At 35.4% G+C, this 26,702-nt stretch overlaps 1 protein-coding gene and 1 long non-coding RNA gene across 2 annotated transcripts in view; both read left to right on the top strand.

Annotated features, from left to right (window-relative positions):
* The first annotated feature begins 361 nt into the window (after window positions 1–361).
* Window positions 362–11,821, top strand: LOC118660041. The gene is made up of 4 exons (XR_004968796.1): window positions 362–425; window positions 2,405–2,434; window positions 11,047–11,076; window positions 11,804–11,821. It is a non-coding gene; the product is annotated as an uncharacterized LOC118660041 (long non-coding RNA).
* A 134-nt stretch (window positions 11,822–11,955) lies between these two features.
* The window catches only part of LOC118660155 (triadin-like), a 90,155-nt gene continuing 75,408 nt past the window's right edge, over window positions 11,956–26,702 (top strand). Inside the window, exons 1-6 of the mRNA XM_036317275.1 lie at window positions 11,956–11,985; window positions 13,640–13,667; window positions 13,790–13,816; window positions 16,062–16,088; window positions 18,743–18,790; window positions 25,127–25,171. Coding sequence (XP_036173168.1) covers window positions 11,956–11,985; window positions 13,640–13,667; window positions 13,790–13,816; window positions 16,062–16,088; window positions 18,743–18,790; window positions 25,127–25,171 — 205 coding nt within the window. The remainder of the gene's footprint in view (window positions 11,986–13,639; window positions 13,668–13,789; window positions 13,817–16,061; window positions 16,089–18,742; window positions 18,791–25,126; window positions 25,172–26,702) is intronic.

Below are 26,702 nucleotides of genomic sequence, written 5' to 3'. Positions count from 1 at the left end.
TTTATGCCTAAATGTTTCATGCATTTCAAGGGCTTATAATACACAAATAATTTACAAAGAATTCTAAGATTTCAAATTTAGGAGCTAAACAAATGCTAAGTGTTCTATGGTGAGTTAACAGGGAAATAAAAAAGTTTGGGGAAACTTTATTTTATGCTTTTCTTTGGTTCAGTAATTTTATTTTTGTCTCAGTAAGCTTAAGTCTCAGCCATCTTACTAATAATTGTGTTTAATTCTTAATAATTCTGAGTGCTAAGGGAGATATTTTCAATTTTTTATTTTGTTTTTGTAATTTTTCCTTTACAAAAATTTTGTTGTATATATTTCTGACAATACTTCATGTTAATTTCTTTACCCTTTCTCTTTATAAGACCCAGGAAAATCCCCTGAAACTAAACAAGGGACTATAAAAGTTGCAGCACAAGGTAAGCAATAGAACACTTTAAAATTCTTATTTTTTTCCACTTACATACCTTTTTATTGACAGAAGCAAAAGCTGTTTATTGCAGAACAGCACCATCTGCTGGGTTCTTATAGAAAACATTGCATCGTTGCATGAAGGTACACATTTCAAGTATTTATTTAGCATCTGGAGAAAGCATGACTAAGACAAATGCCAAATTTGCAGGGGAACCACTGAAGGACCCAGGAATTAGTATCTTGACTCCAAGTTTCAGTCATTGAGTTTTTACTTATATTTTCAAAAATAAACCATAGATTGATTGATAGATGGGTAGACAGATATATGATACATAGAGATTATAAATTATATACAAGTGTCCAGTGTTTTCAAATATACCTTCTAATTTGTGTCATATTAGAAAAAATCTGTCAGAATTTTTAAAAAATTAGTATTACTTCATCTGTATACCAAGACTGCAAAATTAGATTCCAGATATGATTACAAAGAAATCACCCTAGTTTTTATGAGCCATCTGAGAAAATCTACTTACAAATATATTTGGGGTATAAGAGTGATGTTTTAAAAGAGACCTTCAAGAAAATATTAATTCTTCAAGTCAGCAGTTTGGGAAAAGTGGTTCTTTAAAATAGTTTTGTTGTATTTTTTAGCTATCATCTATAATCACATTCTTTGAGAAAGTTGTTCTAACTCCAGTGTCCCAACTCAGGAGACTGGAATACAATGAATTATGCAACCTTATGCTCAAACCAAGAGTAGTAATATTATGCAAGTACAAGGAATGGGTACAAGTGTCTGCCTTTGTCATCATTGAAAACTTTACAGAACACACCTAGGGAAAATAAGTAAAATATTTATTGGAGAAAAGTCTTTATTTTTCTCTCCTTTGCTACATTATACAACATCGAACATTTAAGGAGATACATTTAGGTGATGGCACATTCATTTCTGGGCAGAAGACCCTTGTAGCAGACTTCTTAGCAGATGATGTGATTGCATCTGACAAAATTTTGCTGTTATATTTAATCCTGGAACCAACTACATGCAAAATCGCCCTTCTAAATGTTGTCAAAATGGGTTGGCTAACTGCCACTTGACACAATGTTTTTATAAGCAATATTTGATAAAATGGTTAAGAGCTAAGATGTGGGATTTTAGTTTTCTTTTGAAAATCAAGTTGTTCAAGAAAACTGATTCTTCTTTACAGGAGTTCTGATAGAGAATGTAGCAAATGTTATGAGAAGTAGAAAGGCAGGACAAATATTATCACTTTTGTGTTTTATATTCCTGCAAATGCAGCTCAGAGTGCATTCCTCAAGCAAATGACCACTAGTTCCAGGAATCATTGAAATTAAGGTATATAGTTCTTATAAAAAGCACAACCACCTGTTTGCACTAAGGCTTCTGAAGGTCATGGTGGAAATGGAACTATAACTTGACGCAGGAAGTTAGTGTTATTTCAGCATCATAATAGAGGAGCTCAAGGGGAAGAAGTTGAAGAGATAATCTGGAAAATGATTTCAAATTTGAATTTGGACCATAGGCTCTTCACTTTCATATTTCAACTACATCGGACAAGGCAGGCTCAACTTATTTTTTTTTTTTCAGAATGAATGATTTATTGTTGAATGAATAGTAACCTAGAGTTTCAAAAGCTTATTAGAATAGTCCTTTTAAGAAAATTAGATGAAAGTGTTGATTAAGCACAGTGTACAGGCAAGAGGTAGGGCTAAACACATACTTATTAATTTGACTTATCTATGTAACAGCATATTTTATATTCATTTTTGCTTTATGTTTTTATCTCAATTAAAAAACACCATCTTATAAAATAATATTTTAAGGTTATTTTCTTATTTCAGATTTGTATGGGTTAAATCCACTGAATTTATGAATTCGTGGAATAGATTCTCTTATTCCCAGGAATACTCTGAGGAATGCTCATTTAATATGTTTAACACTATTTTCTTTCTATTATTTCAGGAGCAGCTAAAAAAGATGAGAAGAAGGAAGGTATGTTTTATGAAAATTTCCACTATGCCTTTGTGTGAACAGTTAAACAGTTTAAGCTCTGGGGTGAGCTAGTATAAAGGTACTGGAGGCCACTGGTGAGGTAGGGGGTGGGTGGCCAATGTGATTAGGCAGCCTGTGTCTGCTGATTGTTGCTTATTGAAGTTAAGTTTCTTACCCTCCCACAGAGACGGGGATGAAGGGGCACTATCTCTTTTGATGATTACATTTCAAGGGGATGTCTCATAGGTCTTGAGCAAGATATTTCTGGTTGTAGAAGATTTATATTTCAAAGGGATGGAGAAAGAATTTATAATGCAAGCTTTCTAAAGTAAATGTGCTCACAAAAGGGAGGTCTGGGGCCTATAGTCAAGAAGAAGCCCATTTAAGTTTAGTCAAGCTGATGGGAATGTTAAGGTCATCTCCACCACTGGGATTCTGCTTGGAGAGATGTTTCTAATGCGCCCTGACAGCACTTAGACAAGGTCTATAGTTATCACCACTGTTTATAAATCTAAGCTTATTTTCTCAGTAAAAATAACCTGTAGATATAAGCAATCGCTTCTAACTTTGAAAATGACAATTATGTTCTAGTTAGTGTTTGTATGATCTGGAAAAAAATAAGAAAGCAAGTGTTATATTTATATTTAGTGACATTAGAGTTTTATATAATCATAATGGCTTGGGAGTCACATTCTGCTTCTTTTAAACATGGATCTATGAGTCAATAGTCATAGGATGGAGAAAATATTTTAGTTGGTCATCGTTTGTTTAAAGAGAACAAAACCATTTATAATAATAAAAGTGTAATATGCTAATTAGACCGGACGTCCTTCCGGACGACCTTCCAGACGAAGCAGGGGCTGTGAGGGAAGCCTGCGTCCCTGTTGCCTGCCGGCGCCTGAAGGAAGCCTGGGTCCTGGGTGCCGGAGGGAAGCCAGTGCCGGCGGCCAGGGGAAGAAAGGGAACAAATTTCGCATCGGGCCTCTAGTAATACCATAAGGTTAACTGAGACACCTTAACATGTTTATTATCAAGAGATTGAAATCAGTATTAATGTTCCCATAAACACATAGCAAATATTTCAGTGTATTTTGGCAATGATATAATTTATATGATGACGGTTGTGGTGAGTGTTCAGAGACATTACAAGAAAAAAGAAGGAATCAGTTCCTGCCACAGTTTTGGACAGACAGGAAGTCCTCAAAAATGTTCATCTTTCCTCCATCACTTCTTCTTAGGAATAAAAAAGAATTTACCTTTTGATTGAGCTAAAGGAGTAATATTAACAGTCATTTTGTTATTCATTGGCATTCAAACATATATTAAAAAACTTTCGGGTATATATAATGATAGTCAAAGTAAAATTGCATAGTTTTAATCTTTTTATATATATATTTCTCATTGCTATGCTCAGCGTTTCTTGTTTTTCCTGGATTTTATACATCTTTTTTTTAAATTGTCCATGTTCAATATGCAATATTTGGAAGAGCTTGGGAATATTTGCCTATAGAGATTCATGTGATCCAGTGAAACATATAAAGCATATGCCCCTGAGTATTTAATATTATCATTCAAGAAATGATTATATTTAAGAAAAAATAGCTATCTACAATAATTTGTATTGTTCCCAGTATATAATAGGAGAATAGGCTTAATGTTCAGCTACTCTAGGCAGTCATTTGAATTTGTTTCATGGGTTCCTATTTCTCTTTATGTGTCTCCTGTTAAGCAGAGCAGAAATGTATATAGACAACAGCTTCTCAGCTCCTCTTTCTTACTTTCCATCATCTCAGTAAAGATCACAGGTCTCTTTCCCACCGGGACAGGGAACATATGTTTATTCAAGTGAGGCAAATTTATAACAAGTACCAGATACAATTTGGATTTTCAACATTACACAAAGTTTATTTTACACAAAGTTTATTTCTATTCACATTCAGACTTTTTGGATATCGTTCAAAGATACTAATTACTGACAACTTTCCTAGAGAAAGAAAAAACGAGAAGGATTTTAGGAATTTAACTAGAATGCTCTCGAGAAGTTCTTTTGCTGGTGAATTTTAAAATACAGACGCAAACGTGCATAACAACTTTCTTAATATCAAAGACGATTTGCGCATCGGGCCGCAAAGGATTTCTTGCATGAGTGAACTCTAAGAATTAGAATTTCATGTGCAGATTTTATCCCAAGCCTGGCTCATCAAGTCTCTTTCAGAAACCTGAACAAGAGCGATCCTTGGCTCCATGAGCTTTGCCCATCTATGTTTCTGTTCTTGGGAATTTTGGCCTCAGAACAACCATATCTTAGCCTGAGTGGAATGGCATTATTGAATAAATGTTCAACCGAGGCCCTGCTTTGACAAGCCTGTTTCTACCGAGGTTTCCCCTGTATACCACTCCTTCTCCCCACTCAGACACTTTCCTCATGATCGATTAGCAAACCTTCTCTCTTACTCTCCGTTAGGTTCTCAACATCTGCCCCGATAAAATTGCATTTTCTCTCTAAAAAATGTGCTTATTCTCTATCACCTCTTATGTAATGGTCTTGCTGTCCTTATAGACACCGAGACTCAAATTCTGGCATAAGCTTTAACCTCTGTTTTACCTTTGCCTCTGACAATTAGTTCTCCAGAATTTTTAAATTACCTGACCTCTCCTTTGTTTAATCCTTCCTAGAAATAATTAGGAAAGCTAATCTTCACTCACAACCTCCAGCCCTCTAATTGTGACCTCTCACTGATATTAGACTTCTCATGTGAACCAAGGAAATGATGCCTGAAATCAGAGGTTCCCAATATGTGGTCAAGGACTTCTGAGGGTCACGGAGACCCTTTCGGTGGTTCTGCAAAGTTAAAATTATTTTTATAAAATCATGAAGTCATCATTTCCCTTTTACATTTCATCCTCCCATGAGTGTGCACTGGAGTTTGCCAGAGATTATATAATGTGTGATATTGCAACAGATTCAATATAAAAGAAGTTATGTAAATCCAACTGACTTCCCAGTAAGCCACATATTAATGAGAGTCACAAAATTGTGAAGCAAAGTCACTCATCTCATTATTTCTTTTATATTTGAAAGTATATTTGTCCTAAAAATAATATTGATGTTAACATGTAACGAGTGTATTATTTTTTAAATAAATAAATATCTATTTTTTTAATCTTTAAGTTTTAAAATTATAAACATAAAGTGATAGAACCTATGTGAATAAAAGCTGTTTGGGGTTCTAAAATTGTTAAGAAGTCAAAGGAGTCCTGAGATGAAAAATTTGGAATATCTGACCTAAATAATTATCCTGCCTATAATAGCTTCTTCCAAAATATTAAATTGGCTTCTTTTTTTTGTCACTATCTACTTAAAATATTCAGTGACTTCACACTAACCACAGAAGATAGTCTAAAGGTTTTAACCTGCAATTCAAATCCCTATAGTCTGCTTCTTGACCTCCTCTCATGCACACTCCTAGGCAAAGGCAAAGCTAAGGCCTGAATAGTTCCACATGTAAAGATGCAGTGAGCCCTTCTGAGACTGAGAAAATCATGCTCAGCCAAAGCGAGAGTAGCCAAAGGTGCCAGATCTTCATAGTCCTTGTTCCACACACCACAAAGGCTGATACCTAAAGAAGAGAGGTTAGATAATGCCACACAAATCAGGAACCCTTCACTGGTGAGGAGGCAGTTCCATACTACAGCCAAGTGGTTTTAGGGTCTACAGCTCTGTTACAAAAAGATCTAGGAAGGAGAACCCAGGAGGCAATGAGAAGAAAACTCTCATGAAAGCCCCCTAGGAGAGATAGGGAGGCATGTGGGGGATGGCCTCACAGCAGCTCCTCACAGCATCCTCCCCATCTCCCAATCCTCTTATGTTCCAGAAGGATCACAAGCTACCTGTCAAGACTCAATTTAGCTGTGATTCAACCTTTGCCTGCTTGTCCTATATGGATTATGTACAAGACCATCACAGCACCATGAGGAGCCTTTTACCCTATATTCCCATCCAATTTCTTCCTTTATGTATCATACTAGTGCCCCGATGCATGGATTCATGCACATTGAAAGGATATTAATTAGAAGGTGGCCGGCAGGGCGGGACTGGGTGAGATGGGCCAGACAAACCCGGGAGCCAACCTTCCGTGGTTGCTCCCCAGCCAGCAGCACCTGGGGTGGTGCTGCAGCTCAAAGAGCATCTGCAGAGTAAGCAGGGGTCCCTCTGGCTGGTGGGGACCCTCGGCCTGGCCTGCGGGGATCTGGGTTATACCAGCTCTCCAACATCTCTCGAGGGGTCCTGGATTGCAAGAGGGCGGTTCTTGGGTGACACACACTGGAATCGGGCCCCCTGCTCTCTGGTTCTGGGGTGCATCACCAGAGAACTGCTGCTGCCAAGTCACTGCAGCTCGGCAGCTCCTGCACTGTCTGCCCCCTGGTGGTCAGTGCGCTTCATAGCTACTGGTTGGAGCGTCTGCCCCCTGGTAGTCATTGTGCATCATAGCTACCGGTTGGACGGTCAGACAGTCATTTAGTCTTTTATATATATGGATACTTCATCTATTCTAAGCCACTCTCAATTTTACACATAAAATGTGCTAGCTTGCCTTTGTTTCTGCTATTATCATAACAGAGCTTACCCTTTCTTTTTCTTCTATAAATATGCAATGTTTTCAGGGTCCAAAACAAATTCTCCTTCTTCTAAGACTTCTGTCTGACCCTCCCAATTACATATACTTTCTCTTTCATTTATAATCTCTCATCAGAGTTTATCTATAACTCCTACCATCACTCATGGTTTGCCACCCTGTACATCATATTACTTGTATTCATTTTCTTTCTATTCTGATTGACTTTAAGACTTTTGAGTAAAGGGGCCATGTTTAATTCACTTTTATCCCCTACAGGGACTAAAATATTTCCTCACTTCACACATCACTCAACAAATATTCATTCTGTGAATGAAGCAATAATGTAAGACTCAAGATAAATATAATAGCCAGAGGATTATGAGTAGGCACTTAATTTTTCATATCCAGGCAAAGAAAATTCCTTTTTATTATTGGGAGTTATTATCCAGTGAGCATTTTAGGGCTGGAAAATTATAGTCAATTGTTGGCAATTTCATCTCTGATGTAATTAATCACTAGCTGCTATTTGGGTTGCACAGCAGATCTCAGTAGATCCTATTCTGCTTCTTGATGAATTCCCACACAGGTTATCTTCTGAAAGATAGAGCTCCATTGAGAACTAGCCGGATTAGATTTATTGTTTCTTGTAACCGGAACAAGAGGAAGTAAAATAAAATGCAAAACTTCATGTAAGAATTAGTCTCAAGTTCCAGGGCTTCAGAACTGGAGAAATCGTGCTGAAAAACAACGCAAAATATCTGGTTTTGTAATTGAACACATATGTCAGTTGGGTCAGTTTCACAGAGTAGATGGGTACTTCATTACCAACATTATTAGACTACCAGAGAGTTATCTTTTCCCTTCAATGTCAATTGGTATTTCATTTCCTTCTGGCATCTCTTATGAAACATAATAGACCATACCTGGTACATTACTAAAGTTGAGTGAGTGATGGAATTGAACAGATTGCAAACACATCACTACTTTTGAATAACAGCTGCTACAGGCCTCAATGTTCTTAATAAAAGGCTCATTCAGATTATTGGGCAGATGGTTTTTAGGGAAGTGTAGTCGCCACATAAGCCTTTATGATATTTTTAAGCTGTTTTGGCAGAGTGCTGAGAGGGCATAATGAAGTTTAATAGCATGAGTATTAAAGGCTGGTACTTAATAGCTCTTAAGAGTCAGAATGTGATCTTTCAATTGCAAGCATTATATTTTTCGGTTACTTGAGTATTTTACTTGTGTAAGTCTGCTGCTCTGTTGGCTCCAAAAGATGATTTTTAATGACATCATTTTAAGTTAATTTAACTATGCTTTCCTGTTCTTACACGCAAATATAGTGAACTTTTTAAAGGTCTAGTTCAATAGACCGTGGCTTGTTATTTTTTACATTTCAACTTCATGAAATATTTTTTTAATCTCAATAAGTGTTATACTCTACCTGATCCTGAACTGCATATTATTTTTTCTTTCATTTTAGTACAATTGCTATTTAGTACAATATATTATCAATTCTTATTAGTAGGAAGAAAGAAAACAAATTTAAAACAACAGACATTTTACAGACATGCATATTGTATTTAGCTTTCCACACCTATCTCATGCCAGCATCTAGCTGCAGAATGGGGCATTTGGCAATAACCTTGCCCTAGTCTGCCACATTTATCCTCAGTCTGTTTCAACATTATTCCCAAGCTTTATTTCAATTGTATTCCTGAATAACTATGGGCTCATCATGCTCTGTTTTCCACGTTGGCAGCATTCTGGGCTCAAAAGATACTCAGTGAAGATCACTGGATTTCTTGGGCAGGCAGAAATCCCGCTCCACTATACTGGGCCAAACACATTGAAAAGTCATGATGGCCATTGAACTATCCACTTCAGACTTTCAGCTGCTGGACTATAGAAATCCATGTCTTTAAACAGAAGTAGGCACTATATACTGTTAATATATAGTCAGGTAAATGACAAAGATGATATTTATTATGTCATTATATAAAATTATTTAATAGGTTATTTTTCTATATATTTAAAGTACTCACTTGATTAGGATAATTATTCATGAAGGAAATGAATGTGAAAGTGCTTGCAAAGCACTTGTGTTTTAGATAGCAGATTTAACCCAATCCATTATAGTTTCGGATGAGAAACAATAACGAGAAAAAGATTGATTTCTTTGTGGGGAAGGTGGTGAATATTAATAAAGTCTAGTCTAAAATTCGTTTACTTTTAGACATAATAATCTTTAGAAATGTTTACTGAATAAATAAATGTTGTGTTCCATGCACCTATCATTTTGAAAAATAAGGCTTGTTTGTTTTTTTCCTATGTGAAACATATCCTTATTACAGAAAAATTATAAATTCAGAAAGAAGTTGAAGAAACATCGTTTTAATGACAGTGTATTCTTTATAGTCCCCCTACTGTTTAATATTCCAAACATTTAGAGGTGTAAAACAGTGACGTTAAAAAAGCATGGTGTAGCTCAGTGGTTGAGTACCAACCTATGAATCAGGAGGTCAGTTGGATTCCTGATTGGAGCATGTAACCAGATTGCGGGCTCAATCCCCAGTAGGGGGCGTGCAGGAGGCAGCCTGTCAATGATTCTCATCATTGATGTTTCTGTCTCTCTGTCCCTCTCCCTCCCTCTCCGAAATCAATAATATATATATTACATATGTGTGTATGTATACATTATATATATATATATATATATATAGAGAGAGAGAGAGAGAGAGAGAGAGCGAGCGAGCTTGAGCGCTTTTAGGGGGAAATACAGAACTATAATTATTACATGAAAAGCATGCTCATTTTTGTGGCTTTCTGGATTCTTCCCAAGTTGTTTTCCTGAAATGTGCTTTCAGCTTACAATTCTATGGGAGAAGGTTGATACTCTCATTGCACTGCCACATGTTCTTACATAACAACTCAGTTGACCATCTAACAGTTCTTGTGAACAGGTTCCTGCTCATTGTCCTCTTCAAACATTTTAGGTCCGTTAGTTCTTTGTGGAAGTAAAATCATGCTATGAACCCATCTCACCATAAGGCACACAGATCCATTAACTTGCAAACTGTTAGTGGATGTCTACTGTTCTAGGTTCTAAGCCATACAATTGTTAACCAGAAAAGAGTTTATTTACCTTTTGCAAGTAGCAATTTGTGGTTCATTGTTATGATTCTAATTTCACTAATATTGGAGAATTTCAAAATACAGTTACAGAAGAGGTAAAAGAAAGAACACAGAGTATAAGAAATAAAATATTCTAAGCAAAAATCTAAGTTAACTTGCCTCCATCCTAAATTAAATGAGCTCAAAGGCCTCTTTATTTTAAAGCGATAGGAATGGTAGTTTCATGGCCTATATTTTGGAAATAACATATTTCTCAGATCTAAGTTGAATAACCAAAAGACTAAAAATAAAATAGATGTCTGCTGACCACTGAATACACTTCACTAAATAGCAGTTACTAAGCATAATGATGTGTTCATTAGTAACCCATAAGCCAAAATCCACCAGTTTCTTTTCCATTACAATTGGAATAATTGAATGTTTATATTGAAAATGTATTGATTATTCAAAGAGAGTACAACATATTTCACCTGGACTGCTTGAGATTGAACAAATGAAAAATGTTGCAAACTAAAATCATGGACTCCAGCTAATTTTTATAGAAACAGATCATATATTGTTCAGATTGTCTTTCTATGAAAATATTATTAACTTCTTTTATAGATACAATGTAATCTCTATGCAAATTATATATGGTTATTTTTTCTTACTTTTTCATATTTTGTACTTCAAAAAGTTTCTCACTTCCTATCTCATTCTCAGACTCACCCTCTTAAAAAAATTCTCTTTAAGCCCTAAATTCTAAAAATATGTAATCAATCCATTTTGTTGAAAATGATTTCAAGGTGAATGAACATTTTGTTGTGAGCTAATCAGTTGTTGATTGAACTTATCTGCTTTATATCTTTGTGTTTTCAGATTCCAAGAAAACAAAAACATCTGCAGAAGGTATTGGATATATTTTCTGATTCTGTTTTATATTTGATGAACCCCAATTAGCATTACTTTTTAAAGGATTAACATAGAAAAAAACTATACATATGGGAAAGAGGAGAGAGGAAAAAATACTGAGGTTGAAAGAGAGAAAGAAAAAAAAACAAGAGTTGAGTCTATTCTGATAATACTGCTCTGAGAAATATTTGTCAGTAATAAAAAATAAAAACTGTATAATAAATAATAAATAAAAATTACCTTTCACAGTAATTGTTTTCAAAGACATATTTGCTTGACAAAAAAAATTGGACAATGCTTACTACCAAGCATTTATTTCACTGGAAAGTATAAATTCAATTAATCTTTGATACATCAGCATTAAATAGGAAACTAAATAGTTTCTTTGTGTTGAATAGAATCATAAGTCATAGCAAGTATACCCGTTTCTTCTGTATTTATTTGTATGTGTTTTTGTGTTCACATGTATTTATGAAGACTGCAAGGTATAAATTATTTAAAGTGGTTAGACATTTGGTCCTAGGTTAATTCATTGTCAAAGAGTATATTACAATCAAATTAAGGAAACACCTATAATAAGCAGCAATACCTCAGAGCAGCACTCACTGTGAAACTTCAGGGAAGAGGATGAGGGAGGGGTTGACAAAAGTATAGTCTAACCAGTATGTTGGAGAAGTAAATTTTATCTTTAATGTTTTTAAGAGCAATGGTTTTCTTTCAACAGAACAACCCAAGGGGAAAAGTAAGGAAATGCATGAAAAAATGTGTGTGTGTTTTCTCTATACTACTACTACTGGCACATGTGGACTTGCAGTTTCCAGTCTCCCTTTTCTACATTTTATGCACGTGAATTATTTGTTGTTGTTTTTTATCAAGATGAAAAAACACAACCTGGGAGTGGGGAGGGTCAGTGTGAACTGCAAGGCATGTTATATTCTTAGAGTCCTTTTTGAAACTCACGTAATCATCTAATAATATTATCCAGAGCCTCCTAACCTAAAATACAGCTGTATCCACTAACCAAAACTGTGGGTGTAATTTAATCTTGATAATCTGGTTAGTTCTGTCCTTAGCAAAGACTGAATAGTAATTCTTATACAGACCAGTTTTACAACTTCTCTTCTATTTCTTTCTTTCTTAAAATCCAAAATACCTTGGCATGTTCCCATGATATCTAACATTTTGTCCATACATGAATTTTCCTCCATTGCTTGGGATCCATATCTTAGGCAGCACCTGCAGTTGCTTTGACACACAGTACTGAAGCTATTTGCTAACAATTCAGTAAATCCTTGAGGTCATGTCCTTTGCAAACATATACTCTCCTCTAAAGAAAATAGGTCATAATTAAGAAATAGAAATAAAGATCCTTACCTTAGCCATATTCAATTAGCATTAGAAACCAGAGGTTTTAAAGATCCCAATAATATTAAAATCATGTTTTAAAATGCACACCAAATTTAAAAACTATGTATGCATGACTTGGTCCTGCAAAAAGGTCAGGATGCTGAGGAAGTCTCTGTCATGAAAATGCTCTAAAATATCCTGTGGAGAGAATCATGAAATTATACTACAGCTCAGCCAGGGGGAGCAATCGGTCTATAAAGAAGGTTGTGATTTATGTGTGTGCAAAGCGGCTGAGGAGCGCTGGCACAGGAATACAGAAACCACTCTATAAACCATCGCACCAAGAGGAAAATGAGAAATAGCTGGAGATTTAAAAAATGGTATTAAATTGTGCGTATATATTTTTATATATGCAAAATATATGTAGGGTTATATATATTCTTAAAGTCCTCACTTCTTCGCAGTCTATATGATTTAAAATTTCCCGCAGATTTTCTGAGGATCCTTGGCCATCTTCATTCAGGACATTGATGTAGTTAATAAATAGAAAAGCCTTCTTAGAAGTCCATTTACATCTCAACTGCTTTCCTCTTTGGAAAGATCTGTGGATTTTGAATTGGGCAGCAGTAAGGAAAAGAAAAAGATTTGTCCTCTAAACAACTATTGATTCTTTTCAAATTAATATATTTTGTTCTGGTTTATCATCAAAACATGTTTTTATTGTTATTGTTGCATTTTTAAATTTGTTTGATTTAGGGTGTTGTTTTTTTGTCTTTAAGATCACTTCATTCAATTATACATCTCCAACCCAATATTCTTATTTTGTTCCTACTTTTCTAGTTAACACAGCGTAAGAGGCTGTATTTTGTCTTAGCTTAAAAATAAATCATGTCATGGTAGGGGGCACAGGGTGAAGAGCACATGAGACCTTCCTGTACATATTTTTGTAAATTCCTGTGACTTAAAATTTTTTCAAAAAACAAAAAAAAGAAAAAACTCAAAAATAGTTCCATGCTGTTCTGTGACAGAACTCTGTGAAGGGAAGTAGAAGGAAATACTTGTTCTGAATATACAATATTAGTCTTTTTAGAGCAGTTATTACTTGCCACAGTCCTGCATTAGCACACACATGTTTCTTTGTGTTAAGACAATTAAGTTTGGATGCACAAAATTGGAATAATAATAATAATGTTAATAATATGTTTCAGAACAGGAAAAGAAAGAAAAACATACAGAACCAGGTAACCATTTTTAATTGCCTCTATCTTCTTAATTTCAAGATACTACTTAATTTGCCGTTACATACGGAATTGTGATCTAATAACATGAAATGTTGACTTTTTTCTTGTCTTGTTTGATACAGCAAAACCACCAAAGAAGGAACATTCAGGTGAGTCAGGCCAGTGATTCTGGGTTCTTTCTACCAGATGCCCAGTGTTTATTAATGCTGCAGCTCAAAGGGCAGTGAGGGCCATGACAGGAACGGGCAGGAAATTCTTCTCTCACTCCTCCTCACCCCATCCCAACTTCTTCACATAGAGTTAACACTACTAAAGTTTTAGACATTGAAAGACAAATATTACGTGACACTCCTGCTACTCAATGTATGCTGTGGACCAGCAGCATCAGAACCATCTGGACTGGAACCTTGCAAGCAAAGCGGAATCTCTGGTCCCACGCCAGGCTACTGAATTAGAATCTGTGACCTCCTAAGATCCCCTCTGAGAAGCACTGTTTTACAGTTTAGTGTAAAAAAAAAAAGAAAAAACAAAACAAAATAAGATCAAATGCTGTCTGTAATTGTGTCTGGTATTGCTTTCCTTTTAAAATATGGAATACTGAGCCCAACCGGTGTAGCTCAGTAGTTGAGCATCGACCTATGAACCAGGAGGTCACAGTTCAATTCCGAGTCAGGGCACATGCCCGGGTTGCAGTCTCGATCCCCAGTGTAGGGCATGCAGGAGGCAGCTGATCAATGACACTCTCTCATCATTGATGTTTCTATATCCTTCTCCCTTCCTTTCTGAAATAAATAAAAATATTTTTTAAAAAATATATGAAATATTTCATTTAAGCAAATATTCTCTCCCTGTTCCAAATGCTTAAGTACTCTGGCATTTCAATGAGAGTAGAGTAGATTTTCCCCTCAATGTATTTATAGTCTAATAGTGAAAAATTGAATTGGGAATCAGACAACCAAAAAAATAAACATAAAAAAACACAAAAACTAAAAATGCATAGTATATATATTAAATGGTTTTCTTAAAAGTTCTAGCATTGAACTTGCCCTACTCGTGGTTTCAGATAAAAATAAATGCAAATTTCTGAAATTTTTTATTGACCTCATTTTATAACATAATCTGTTGATTTTGCCTGGCACACTTCTACTCAAGGAACTGCATTGATTTTTCTTGTATATCTACTAGTCACTCCTGCTATTTTATTGTATTTCTATTAAAATAGCATTTACTTAATATTATGTAAATAACCATGCAAATATAGCTTTACCATATTCTTACCTGTTCCATAGACCACAAACTGCCACAGGTATGAAATCATATTTCTAAATCTTCTTCCAACTTTATAATATTCCTCAGACAACCCAAATCCATTTATGTGTCTCTCCAACTAGTTCTCACAGTGTCATTTTCTTTCTTTTATAAAGACACTTAATATACTGATATAATCATATTACCTTTTCTTTTTTTCACTTTAAATAACCATAATTTAGAGGTTAAGGATTGCCTTTTATATCTCAATTCCCAGAGTGCTCATTCTGAAGTCAGCATATAGTGTGCACTTGATAATGGTTGATTGAATGGAAAGAGAAATATCAAGTAGGATAAGAACATTTATTTAAAGCATTTAAATATGAGTGACTTTCAAATAATTTACCATATAAAATAATCGCACATTTAACCACTTCATGTTAACATTGCTGTTACTTATCCTTTCAAAAGGAATTTTGTTGTTTATCTCACAGAAAACAGACTATTTGGTCATGGGTAACATTTCCACAAGTGGGCATTACACATATTCTCACTTATATACGCAGAAAGCTAAAACAAAGCAACAACACAGACACATAGAGAAGCAACAGAATGACTATGAGTGTAATCAGTTTCAAGAGTTTTAATAACTAAACATTATTGTCTAGTACTGAACCTGACAAAATACAATAATTTAAATTCCTTAAAATCATTATCTGCTCAGTCTAGGGATTCATGATAATATAGAAGCTTACCAATAATTAACTTTATTTTAAAATTTTAAACCATTGGATAATTTATGAATTCACTTCACTTTTTATACCATTTTATATACTTCAAGAAAAATGAATTGGCTTGTATATGAAAACAATAAGATTCTTAGATATTTTAGAATGGAAAACAGAATGAATAAGTTATGAATGAGCATTCTATGTTGGGAGAAGGTATACGAATATGAAAAAAGAATTATGGTCTATGGCATATATTTAAATAAAGTACATCAAAAGAAATGGCACAGTGTTGCATTTTCTCCTCCTCAAATCTATTTTTATTAGTTTCCATTTAAAAAATGAAAATAACCTTAAAGATATGTTAGAGACAAGTAGATGTGTAATTAATTTAGACATTATTTCTTGTCTTTATCAGCTCCAAGTGAAAAAGAAGTAAAAGCAAGTATGTTGAATAAAACATTAAAAAATAAGCTTATTTCAGCAGCTTACTCACTTAAGTTTTCTGTTCTAGACAATGCTAATGCTGATTTTTAAAGCTGGCTTACCAAATATATTTTGCTATGTGCATTTAATTTGTTGCAATAACATGCATAAATAGTTAACCTTATATTTTCTGTGAGCTCATTCTTATTAAAATTTCTCTATAGATTTTCATTTGTAAATGTTAATTTTTCCAGATCATAATCCCTTTTTGAGTTTTTTGTATTTTAGTTTCCCCTTCTGCAGAATGTTAATTGATTTCTTCAGCTTCTTAAACACATCAGACTTAATATTTCTAACGATTAATCACTTTGTCAAACCAGTAGGCAACATAATTTGTCTACTAGTGAAGTCATTTTGTCTTTAATAAAATGAGGCCCCCCAAATTTTATTAATTACTACTGTTGTAATGTCATAGTTTTCCTTTTAACGTCTGTATCCTCACATTGTAAATATTGACTGATAACTATAATATACTGTGGCATCTGCTTCAATCGTAGCAAATACTCTTAGAGAGAAATGCTAATTATTTTGTCAGTATTTCTTAATTCAATACAGTACCTAACAGACTGTCATTAATAAAAATTATTTTGGCATAATTGCATGTATTTAATTTTAGAAAAATATACTTTTAGATTCTCTAAGCTTTTTGTATAGGGATTTATGGCTAAAACTGTATTGTATGCATAATGTGTTAATATTTTTTTCTTTTCAGTTAGAGCTCCTTCAGTATTAAAAAAGTACTGATACATAAAACAAATTCATTTTTCTATTTAGTTCTGGGTTTTTGAGATAGTATATAATTTATGAATCTATCAGAAAAAAATTGAAAATATAATGTTGAGTAACTTATTGAAAATGTCTTTTAAAAATTACACATGGAAGTGTTCATATAGTCATAGTAGACTTTAAAAGAGAAAGTTTACATGAATTTCAAATTCCATTTATATTCCATAAAAAAATTTAGTTAATATAAATCTGATTGGAACTTTATATTATGAAGTCTTTAGGATGCTAATACTTGGTCTGTAGAAATGCATTACCAGAAATATATATAAAACAAAACTGATAACTTTGCAATATTAGTAGAAAAATTTAGATTGATGATTACTCTGAAATGAACATTTTCTTCATAAAAAAATAACATGTAGATAAAAATATTCATTTGCAATAAAAAAACCCTTATAAGTCCTGCTATCTACGAGACACATTATCAAATCAACTTTTGAAGAGATCAGCATCGTTTCCACAAAATTAAGTTGCCAAATCATTTTCAACCCAATATAAAAGGTGCAAAAGAATTCAATTCCTTATATTGTTGAGAGATTTGGACTTTATATAGGTATATCTCTCAAGATAAAAATTCATTAGGGATAATTCATAATTGTTTAAATTCTCTGCTAACAATGGAATCAGCCATTTCCCCTCTGGGAAAAACATTTATTTGGCCTTAAAACCATACTATGTAATTTTTATTTTTACATGGTACTATATGCAATAGGTTGTGTGTAAAGTTAATGCCTAAGGTAAAAATTGTGTATCATTACAAATACTTTTAAAATTCCTTAAATCACCCATATATTATGGTGTACATAGTTTTGCATATATAACTAACGTTTGGGATATTAATTCACATCACCTTAAATTATGAGACAATTGAGAAAGTACGATACCTAGTTTAGTGAAGATGAAGTGTGTATGTGATGTGATTCCATGGTATTGAATTTTAAAAGGTAGGTAAGATTGACTGGGTTAGAGCAAGCCCATGGAAAGAGTAAGAGGTGACATATTATTGGCACTCACTTGAATGGAATAGCTAGAATGGTGATTGAGTTTGTGGTGTGAAATTGTTTAGGTCCTAAGGAAGCCAAAAATCAGTATAGGGAAAATACTGAAGGGCACAGACAAGCTGGAGATCTATATCTTAGTTTCCTGTGGATGACAGAAAACTTCAACTTTAATTAGTCTTGATTTGAGGTCCAACATTTTGTACTGGGACCAGCATTTTAGATTATGCTTAAAGGCAGCTCTCCTATCTTCCACACTAGATAGTCAGAGAACCTCCAAGAAAGTATTTTGGCCTTTTTGATTCTATATTTTTTCTCTCTCAAAGCAATCAATATTCAAATAAAATTTGTGTTATATTATGGCTAATCTCTTATAATGCAAAGCTAATTGATTGATGTCAAATACTTCTTGATATACCATAATTAAAGGCCAAACAGAGAAGGCCTTTTAAGTCCTCTTTCCTATAACTCATATCATTTTAGATTTAATTATAAACTAATAAATTAGTATTCCAGTGTATTTTCTGGAATAAGCTACCTGCTTTTATGGTCACTACTTATATAAGCTAACATTTTGATATTGCATTGTGAAATCCTGGAAGAGAGTGTCTGTATTGCTACTTAAAGAAGTTCACCACCGTAGTTTATAAAAATACACGTGCCTTATAGTTAGACTTTCTCTGCTGCTTGATTTGCTCTTAGGTGCCACATACATTTTATCTTTTGGATAAAAGTTTAGTCTTGTCTGACTTACAATACTATCGATACCCACCTGGCATCTCTGATACTTATTTCTCATTTCTCATTCTTTACCATCTGAATTTTGCAGAAATTGATCGAGCCAAGGAAGAGGCTGGAGCTGCCTCCACTAAAAAAGGTAAATGCAACTTAAAGAAAAAGGTGTCATGACTAAAGCTTATTTCTGCACAGGTTTCTAAATGTTTCATGTAGTGCCTATTAAAGAGTTCTATTTATTGATTTCACTATTTTTTTTTATATGGAAACAAATTCACTTTGCATAAGATTTATAGTGTCTATATTAACAAGGTCTTGCCTTCAGTGTTCTGATGCCAATAGTTTCATTCCTTGGGGCCATAAACTAAAACTAGTAATTGCAGTTCAATTTCAAGTTCGTTTCTGAAAAATTGAAGAAATATAGCTGTTCAAGTTCAGTGGGTTCCCAATCGCCTGGAGAGAGCATTCAACTACAAAATACTGCCCGAGGTGGTTAGAGCTCAAACAAATGAAACTTTGACTAAGAGAACTTACATGAACAATGGACCTTTGGGGGAAGAATAATATCAGATTTTAAAATGTGTTCCTTGGAATGCTCACTTGGAAACACTTTGCTTTAAGAAACACATTGGAAAGTTTGGAATTTAAGTTTTCAAAGTTATTTTTCTTGCCAACGTCCCTTCTCATTTCCCATTAGGTTGAGACTTCTGTCCCTACTGTGTCATTAATGCTTTTACTAATGGGGATGACATTATCATTACTAAACCAATAAGACCATTCTAGTTCTCACATGACTAGATTTTTCAGTTGCACTTACCATTTTGTTTCTTCTCTCACTTTTGGGTTATCATGCCAACATAGTTTCTGAGTTCTCCTAATATTCTCTGATATTTCTTTCTGACTTCTTTCTGTTTTGTCTTTTTCTACACCTTATTCATTGATGCTCCCAGATTCCATTATTAAACCTCTGAATTTCTCATTCTACAACCTCTCTTTGTGAAATATGTCCACTCTCAAGGTTGAAACTCTGTTCCCAATTCTATGTTGTCATTTCAAGACTTCATGAAAATGCTTTTCCCAGAAAATTTCAGCCTTGTATGTTCAAATGCCCAATAAACAGCTTTAAATTCAACCTTTTAAAAAATATATTTTATTGATTTTAGAGAGGGAGAGACAGATAAAAACATCAACGATGAGAGAGAATCACTGATCAGCCACCACCCTCATGCCCCCCTCCCACTAGGGACCGAGCTCCCAACCAGGGCATGTGCCCTGACCAAGAATCGAACCATGACGTCCTGGTTCATAGGCCAATGCTCAACCACTGAGCAACACCAACCGGGAAAATTCAACCTTTCTTAACCTAAACTCCTCATTTTATTTTTCCATCACCATTAATCCCCTCTATGCCCTGTTCACTTCCACCAATCCCCTCCTCCTCCCTTAATCTGCTGTCCATGTCCACGAGCTCTCTCTCTCTTTTCTTTCCCCTTTTCCTTTCCTTTCCTTTTCCTTTCCTTTCCTTTCCTTTCCTTTCCTTTCCTTTCTTCCTTTCCTTTCCTTTCCTTTCCTTCCTTTCCTTTCCTTTCCTTTCCTTTCCCCTTTTCTCTTTCTTTTCTTCTTCTTTCTTCCTTCCTTCTCCCTTCCTTCCTTCCTTTTCTTTCTTTCTTTCTTTCCTTCCTTCTTTCCTTTCCTTCCTTTCCTTCCTTCCTTCCTTCCTTCCTTTCTTCCTTCCTTTCCTTCCCTTCCTTCCTTCCTTCCTTCCTTCCCTTTCCTTTCCTTCCCTTCCTTCTTCCTTCCTTCCTTCCTTCTTCCTTCCTTCCTTCCTTCCTCCTTCCTTCCTTCCTTCCTTCCTTCCTTCCTTCCTTTCCTTCCTCCTTCCTCCTTCCTTCCTTCCTTCTCCTTCCTTCCTTCTTCCTTCCTCCTTCCTTCCTTCCTTCCTTCCTTCCTTCCTTCCTTCCTTCCTTCTTTCTTCTTTCTTTCTTTCTTTCTTTCTTTCTTTCTTTCTTTCTTTCTTTCTTTCTTTCTTTCTTTCTTTCCCCCCTCAATCCCTTCATTGCCTGCCTTCTCTCTATCTATGAATCTATCTCTATTTTGCTTGGTAGTTCAGTTAGTTCATTCAATTCCACATATGAGTGAAAACATATGGTACTTGTCTTTGACTGGCTAATTTCACTTAGCATAATGCTCTCCAGTAAATGAGTGGATAAACTAATTTTCTCTTCTCAATTTGCAACTCATTACCACTGGTGAAACCACAATCCATTCTCCACCTTACTAGAAATCTGGGGGCGACTGAGTTTTCTTTTTTTCCCCTTCACTTAATATTCAAAGAATCTTCAAGTTCTGCTGATTTTATTCCCTAAATATTTCTTGAATATATTTCCTCCTATTCATAGCCATGCCTTTAATCTGAATTCAAATCTTCATTGTTTTATGTTTAACCATTATAACAATCTCACCACTTTCCTCATCTCCTTATTTTTATTTCAGTAATATTCATCTTACCAGAACTCCCAGTACAGTAAAAATAAATTATCAAAGTCTTAAAACAGAATAAACCACTCTTAATTTAAAACTCTCTCCCTAGCTGGTTTGGCTCAGTAGATAGAGCATTGGTATACAGACTGAAGGGTTCCAGGTTTGATTCCATTCAAGGGCACATGCCCGTGTTGCAGGCTCGATCCCCAGTAGGAGGCATGCAGGAGGCAGCCAATCAATGATTCTCTCTCTTCATTGATGTTTCTATCTCTCTCTCCCTCTCCCTTTCTCTCCCAAATCAATAAAAAAATATTTTAAAAAGAGAGAGAAATAAAAACATAAACAACAAAAACTCTCTTTTCCCCAATTGTCCATAAAATTAAGTCCAAGCTTGTTAAAACGACGTAAAAGTCTCCCAAGATCTGGTTCTTATATCACTTTCAAACTTCATCTTATGGAGTTTGCTTCAGTGGGGCTTTAGTGCTCACTGAGTCTGCCCCTTGAGTGCATCACTTATGGATGTGAAGAGTTGTAATCTGGTATGGTCTGACACTGATCACTGGGAACACTGGCTCTTGGGGCGCTAGGGAGGTGTAAAGTCAGCCACTGCCTGGGGCCACCCAGCAGGGGCTACAAAGAGATCTGCAGATTCCTCCTCTTTGTATCAGGTTTGGAAGTGCCCAGACTAGGACCAGCTGTGAAGCAAGGCAGGCTGGTGCTGGTGCATGTCTTGGGCATTTTATTGATAGGTTTGGGGCTCCCTGGCCCAGCTGCAGCTTGTTTGACAGGATTTTAGCCTGAGCAAGGACACACCATTCATATGCAAAAGCTGCTGTACACAGCTTGGGTGAGGTTGTAAATTGGGTGGGGCGGGGTCTCAGGGAATCACCAGGGTGGAGCAAACAGCAATGGCTGCCAGTCAGCCCTGCATTGAGGAGGTCCCAGCATGAGAATAATGCCTGCTGCTAGCACCTCTGTCTGGAAGAAAGCCACCCCCAAGTTCCTGCCCCCATGCCAGACAGAGCCTCACCCTGGTGCTGGAGTTCAGAAGAAGCGGGAGCTTGTAAGTTCAGTTCGTGGTGCCAGCCTTTTAAGAGGAGCAGCTGGGTCTCCAGCAGCCTGTGTATCACCGAGCCCCAATCCGTACTGGTTTTAACAGCCCGTAGTTCTTACTGCTGTAGGGACTTCTTTTCCCAACTCTGGGACCCTAGGCTGGAGGTCTGGTGTAGAGCTGGGTGTGTTGCTCCTCCCAGGTGGCCTCTGCTAAAACCATCTCCCTCCTGATTAAAAAAGCAGCCATGTGGGTGCCGGGCCAGCCCGTTCTGCGCCTCCACACCTCCTACCAGTCTCCGTGTGCTTTCTTCTTTGCCTCTCTAGTTGTAGGACTTCCATTCAGCCAGCTTTCCGGTGGTTCTGGCTGATGGTCGTTCTGTATTTTAGCTGTAATTTTGATGTAGTTGTGGAAGGCAGGAGTACAGGCATTTGCCTATGCCACCATCTTGGTTCTCTCCATTACTTTTTTAGAAACATTTTTTCAATAAATTTGAAAAATTTTAATTAAACTGATATTTTGAATCCATAATGATAATTCTTCTCCAAGGAAAATTTTAACCAGATGGCTTCAGTGGTGAATTCTTTCAAACATTTAAGGAAATATTAATCTGCACCAAACCTTCCAAATATAGAAAATAAGGAACATTTACTCATTTTAACCTTAATATCAAAACCTAACAGGAGCTGAAAAAGAAACAAAATATGAAGACTAACTTCTCTTGTGAATATGAAGGCATAGACTTGAGCAGATCAAGTCTGATAATATATGTGCAAAATAAAATGTAAACAAATTTGTTTTATTTTTTAGGAATGAAATTTATTTATTTATTATTTTTTAAAATATATTTTTATTGATTTCAGAGAGGAAGGTAGAGGGAGAGAGAGAAACATCAATGATGAGAATCATTGATCGGTTGCCTCATTCATGCCCCACACTGAGGATTGAGCCTGTAACCCGGGCATGTGCCCTGACTGGGAATTGAACCATCACCTTCCTGTTCATATGTTGATGCTCAACCGCTGAGCCATGCTGGCCAGGCTTCAAGAATTAACCAGAAAATCAATGTAAATCAATGTAATTAACCAGAATAATAAAATCACAGGAATAAATAAATGCATCATAATAGATACATTTGATATAATTCATCGCTAGAGTAGAAAGAAACTTCCTTAATCTGTTAAGATATACTTTTAAAAAACATTAACAAATAGTATAGCCACTGGAGAAAAGTGGAAAGGTTTTCTCCTAAGAATTAGAACAAGACAAAGGTGTATGCTATCACCACTGTTACAAATTGTACTGGCTATTGCAGCAGTGCAATAAGATGAGAAGAAGAAATAATAGGTACAAGAATAGAAAAGTAAGAATAAAACTCATTACTCACAGATGAAATTATCTACTTGAAAATTTCAAAAGAATGTGCAGATGAACTATTATAATTAATGAGTGATTTTAACAAGTTTTCTGTAAAAAGCAATTCTCTACCTATCTGGTTCTTCATATTAAATTTCTGAAAAGATCATGGCCACTTACACTGTAGACATCTTTTATTGTTCTGATTGTTTCTTCAGAATGCCATTTAAAATGTTCTGCATATCCTATGTTTGATTAAGAAAGCTAAATCTTTGGCTTAGCTGGATTCCAGTTGTTTTGTCAAGAATATTTCAGAGGTTATACTACATACAACACAGTTCATTTCATTAGGAAGCAAATAGTATGTCCTATTATGAATAAACTAGAGGCCTAGTACACGAAATTCATGCACATGGGTGGGGTGGGGGGTATCCCTCAGTCAGGCCTGCACCCTCTTGCAATCCGGGACCCCTTGGGGGATGTGTGACTGCCGGTTTAGGCCTGATATTGTAGGGATCCCTATGGGATCAGGCCTAAACCAGCAGTTGGACATCCCTTTTGCAATCTGAGACCACTGGCTCCTAACCGCTCTCCTGCCTGCCTATCTGCCTGATCACCCCTAACCACTCTGCCTGCCTGCCTGATCGCCCCTAACGGCCTCTGCCTCAGCCCCCACCGCTGCAGCTTCATCCAGAAGGACGTCCATAATGACGTCTGGAAGGTCGTTTGGCTGTCCGGTCTAATTAGCATATTACGCTTTTATTATTATAGATGGTTCCGAGTTTCATCAACGAGTTAGGCTGGTGACAAGCACATTTCTTTATTTCAAAATTGCATTTTTCCCCTTTGCAACTCTGTGTGGTGATACTTGGCTGTAATGACAATATTCAGTTCCCCACTCATCTTTCATCTAAAAGTTGGTAATATCCTCTGAAGGTCTTTCCTTGAATCAATTATTTCAGTGTGGTACGCTGATTTTGTGTGAATCATTTTTACTATTTCGATGTATAAATAAGTAAGTAGTGAATACTCCACTGAGACCAACAAGCCTCAGAGAAAGCATAGTTCAGAGGAAACAGCACCTAAATGGCAATCTTTTTTCTCTTTTGGTTACTTGCAACTTCAGTTAAGGTTTAAATAAATCTCAAGGATGACTACACTGTCTTGTCAGTGGATGCAGCTATATTACGCTTGAATTTAAAGCAACATCTCATAGACATTTTTAAGATGCTAAATAACTCCTGCAATAACCTGAAATGTAAGTGGATTACTCATTGTCCTGTCAAGTGGAATTCTTTGTAGAGCATGTTTAATGTTTATCAAAGCTGAGGATAAAGAATAAAGTAGAAAATAGTGTGGAAAAGCTAGTCATAAAGTCAAGTGATTTTTTTCCCCCTCTAATTCTACAAGATTAGATTTAATATAGGTTTCAATTGGACTATTGGGAAATAAGAAATGTTGGGAAAGCTTTGAAAACTAGCTTGTTTGGGAGAAATAGCGGGCGCTGAATAGGTAAACATGCTTTTTTTTTTTAGCAGACGTAGCATTTCTATCAGGCACTTTTATCTAACCTTTATCTCTGCTTCGCAGGCGTACCTGGAAAGAAGGAAGAGAAAACCAAGGCAGTAGAGCAAGGTAAAAAACAATGAAGGAGGTTGACACTGTCTTCTTTAGAAAGACAGCAGCGTGAGGAGAGCCCTGGACTCAGACAGGCGGAAGACAGTAAGCTTTACCTCGATTGCTGCCGCTGTCCCCCATGTTTTTCTGGGCCAGGGGGAATGTGAGGCAGCGATCTGGGTTTTGCTCTTTTGTATAATTAAACTTGGGATATAAGTTCAGAACAGGAAAACTCTGCAGACTGCTTAATTACATCAGAAAAAACCCTGAAGATTGTTGGGAATAAGGAAATGATCCTCCGGGGCAACTGGTAGACATTGTTCAGTTTGATGTGTGGTTTTAACAACACCTGACCAAAACCAGTTAAAAGAATAAAGATGAAACAATTCCATTTATGCCCAAACAATTTCTACTGCTTAAAGAACATGTAACAGTTAAAACAAAGAAAAAAGCAGCAACAGAAGTAAATCACTTGAGTTTCTATTATGACTTCAGCTATTGATTCTCCCAAGAGGTTGGCATTTTTAATTTTTTATCTGTCATAATGCTATAAGTAATGCATTTTAATTTTTGTTTATGCAGCTAAATAATACATATGTCACTCCAGAATATGCTTGAGAAAAATTCTATAGCAGAGTAGAGTTAAAACATTTAAAATAATGTTAGGTCTTCTGTTAGATATCAGAGTTCTACTAATTTTAATAGTTGCCCCCAATCCTTTCACATTTTATTTGTTATAATATCATATTATTTATTGATTACTATAATTAATAAATAAAATCATAACTAGCAATAATTTTGTCAAGAGTAAGGTCAAAATAATTTCTCCTCTTAAACGTGAGATGCAGTTAAATTTCTAATATCAGAAATTTAGTATTTTATATACAAATATATTCTAATATCCTTCAATTTCTCACATTTTAGACAAACTAAGGTTAAGGATTCAGTTAAGACAATTATTCAAGGATTTATTTCTTTGGTCTTTTCTAAATAAAAATCACATTGAAAATGTTTTCAAATTAATTTTGGCCTTTGGGAACTACCAGCAATGTCAGAGAATGTTTCTGTCAACTTCTTTTTGAAGTGAGTATTTTAGTCTCTGAAATATAAAGTGGAGAAGTAGGAGGACTGACTCCTAATTTCAACGTGGTCACTTAGACAGGGTTCTGAGCGTAAACTTCCCCTTTAAAAATGATGTTCATTATATCTGACCTGCTTACCTGGCAAGATGGAGAGCCCAAATAAGAGGATGTGAAAAATTATAAATTCCTAGATAAACATGCAGTATTTGCTTAAGTATTTTTTCTTATAATATCAGCTTTAATATAGGTGAGATCAACTATCGAATTGCTTTCATTAAGCTGCATACATTTCACCTATATAGTGTAAAGGCTTTGATTACTTACCTTTTATGGTTTTTATAGGTTTCTTTGATAGTCAAAGCATATTAAGAGAAGGTTGACTAAAATATAAAAATGGCTACACTAATAATAGTACCTGAAAGGCAACTGATTTAAATAAACAGACTGTTTATTTCTTCTAACCTTCA

Source organism: Myotis myotis, unplaced genomic scaffold, assembly GCF_014108235.1.
Source record: "Myotis myotis isolate mMyoMyo1 unplaced genomic scaffold, mMyoMyo1.p scaffold_m19_p_7, whole genome shotgun sequence".
NCBI lineage: Eukaryota > Metazoa > Chordata > Mammalia > Chiroptera > Vespertilionidae > Myotis > Myotis myotis.
This window is presented reverse-complemented; position numbering and strand designations above follow the sequence as displayed.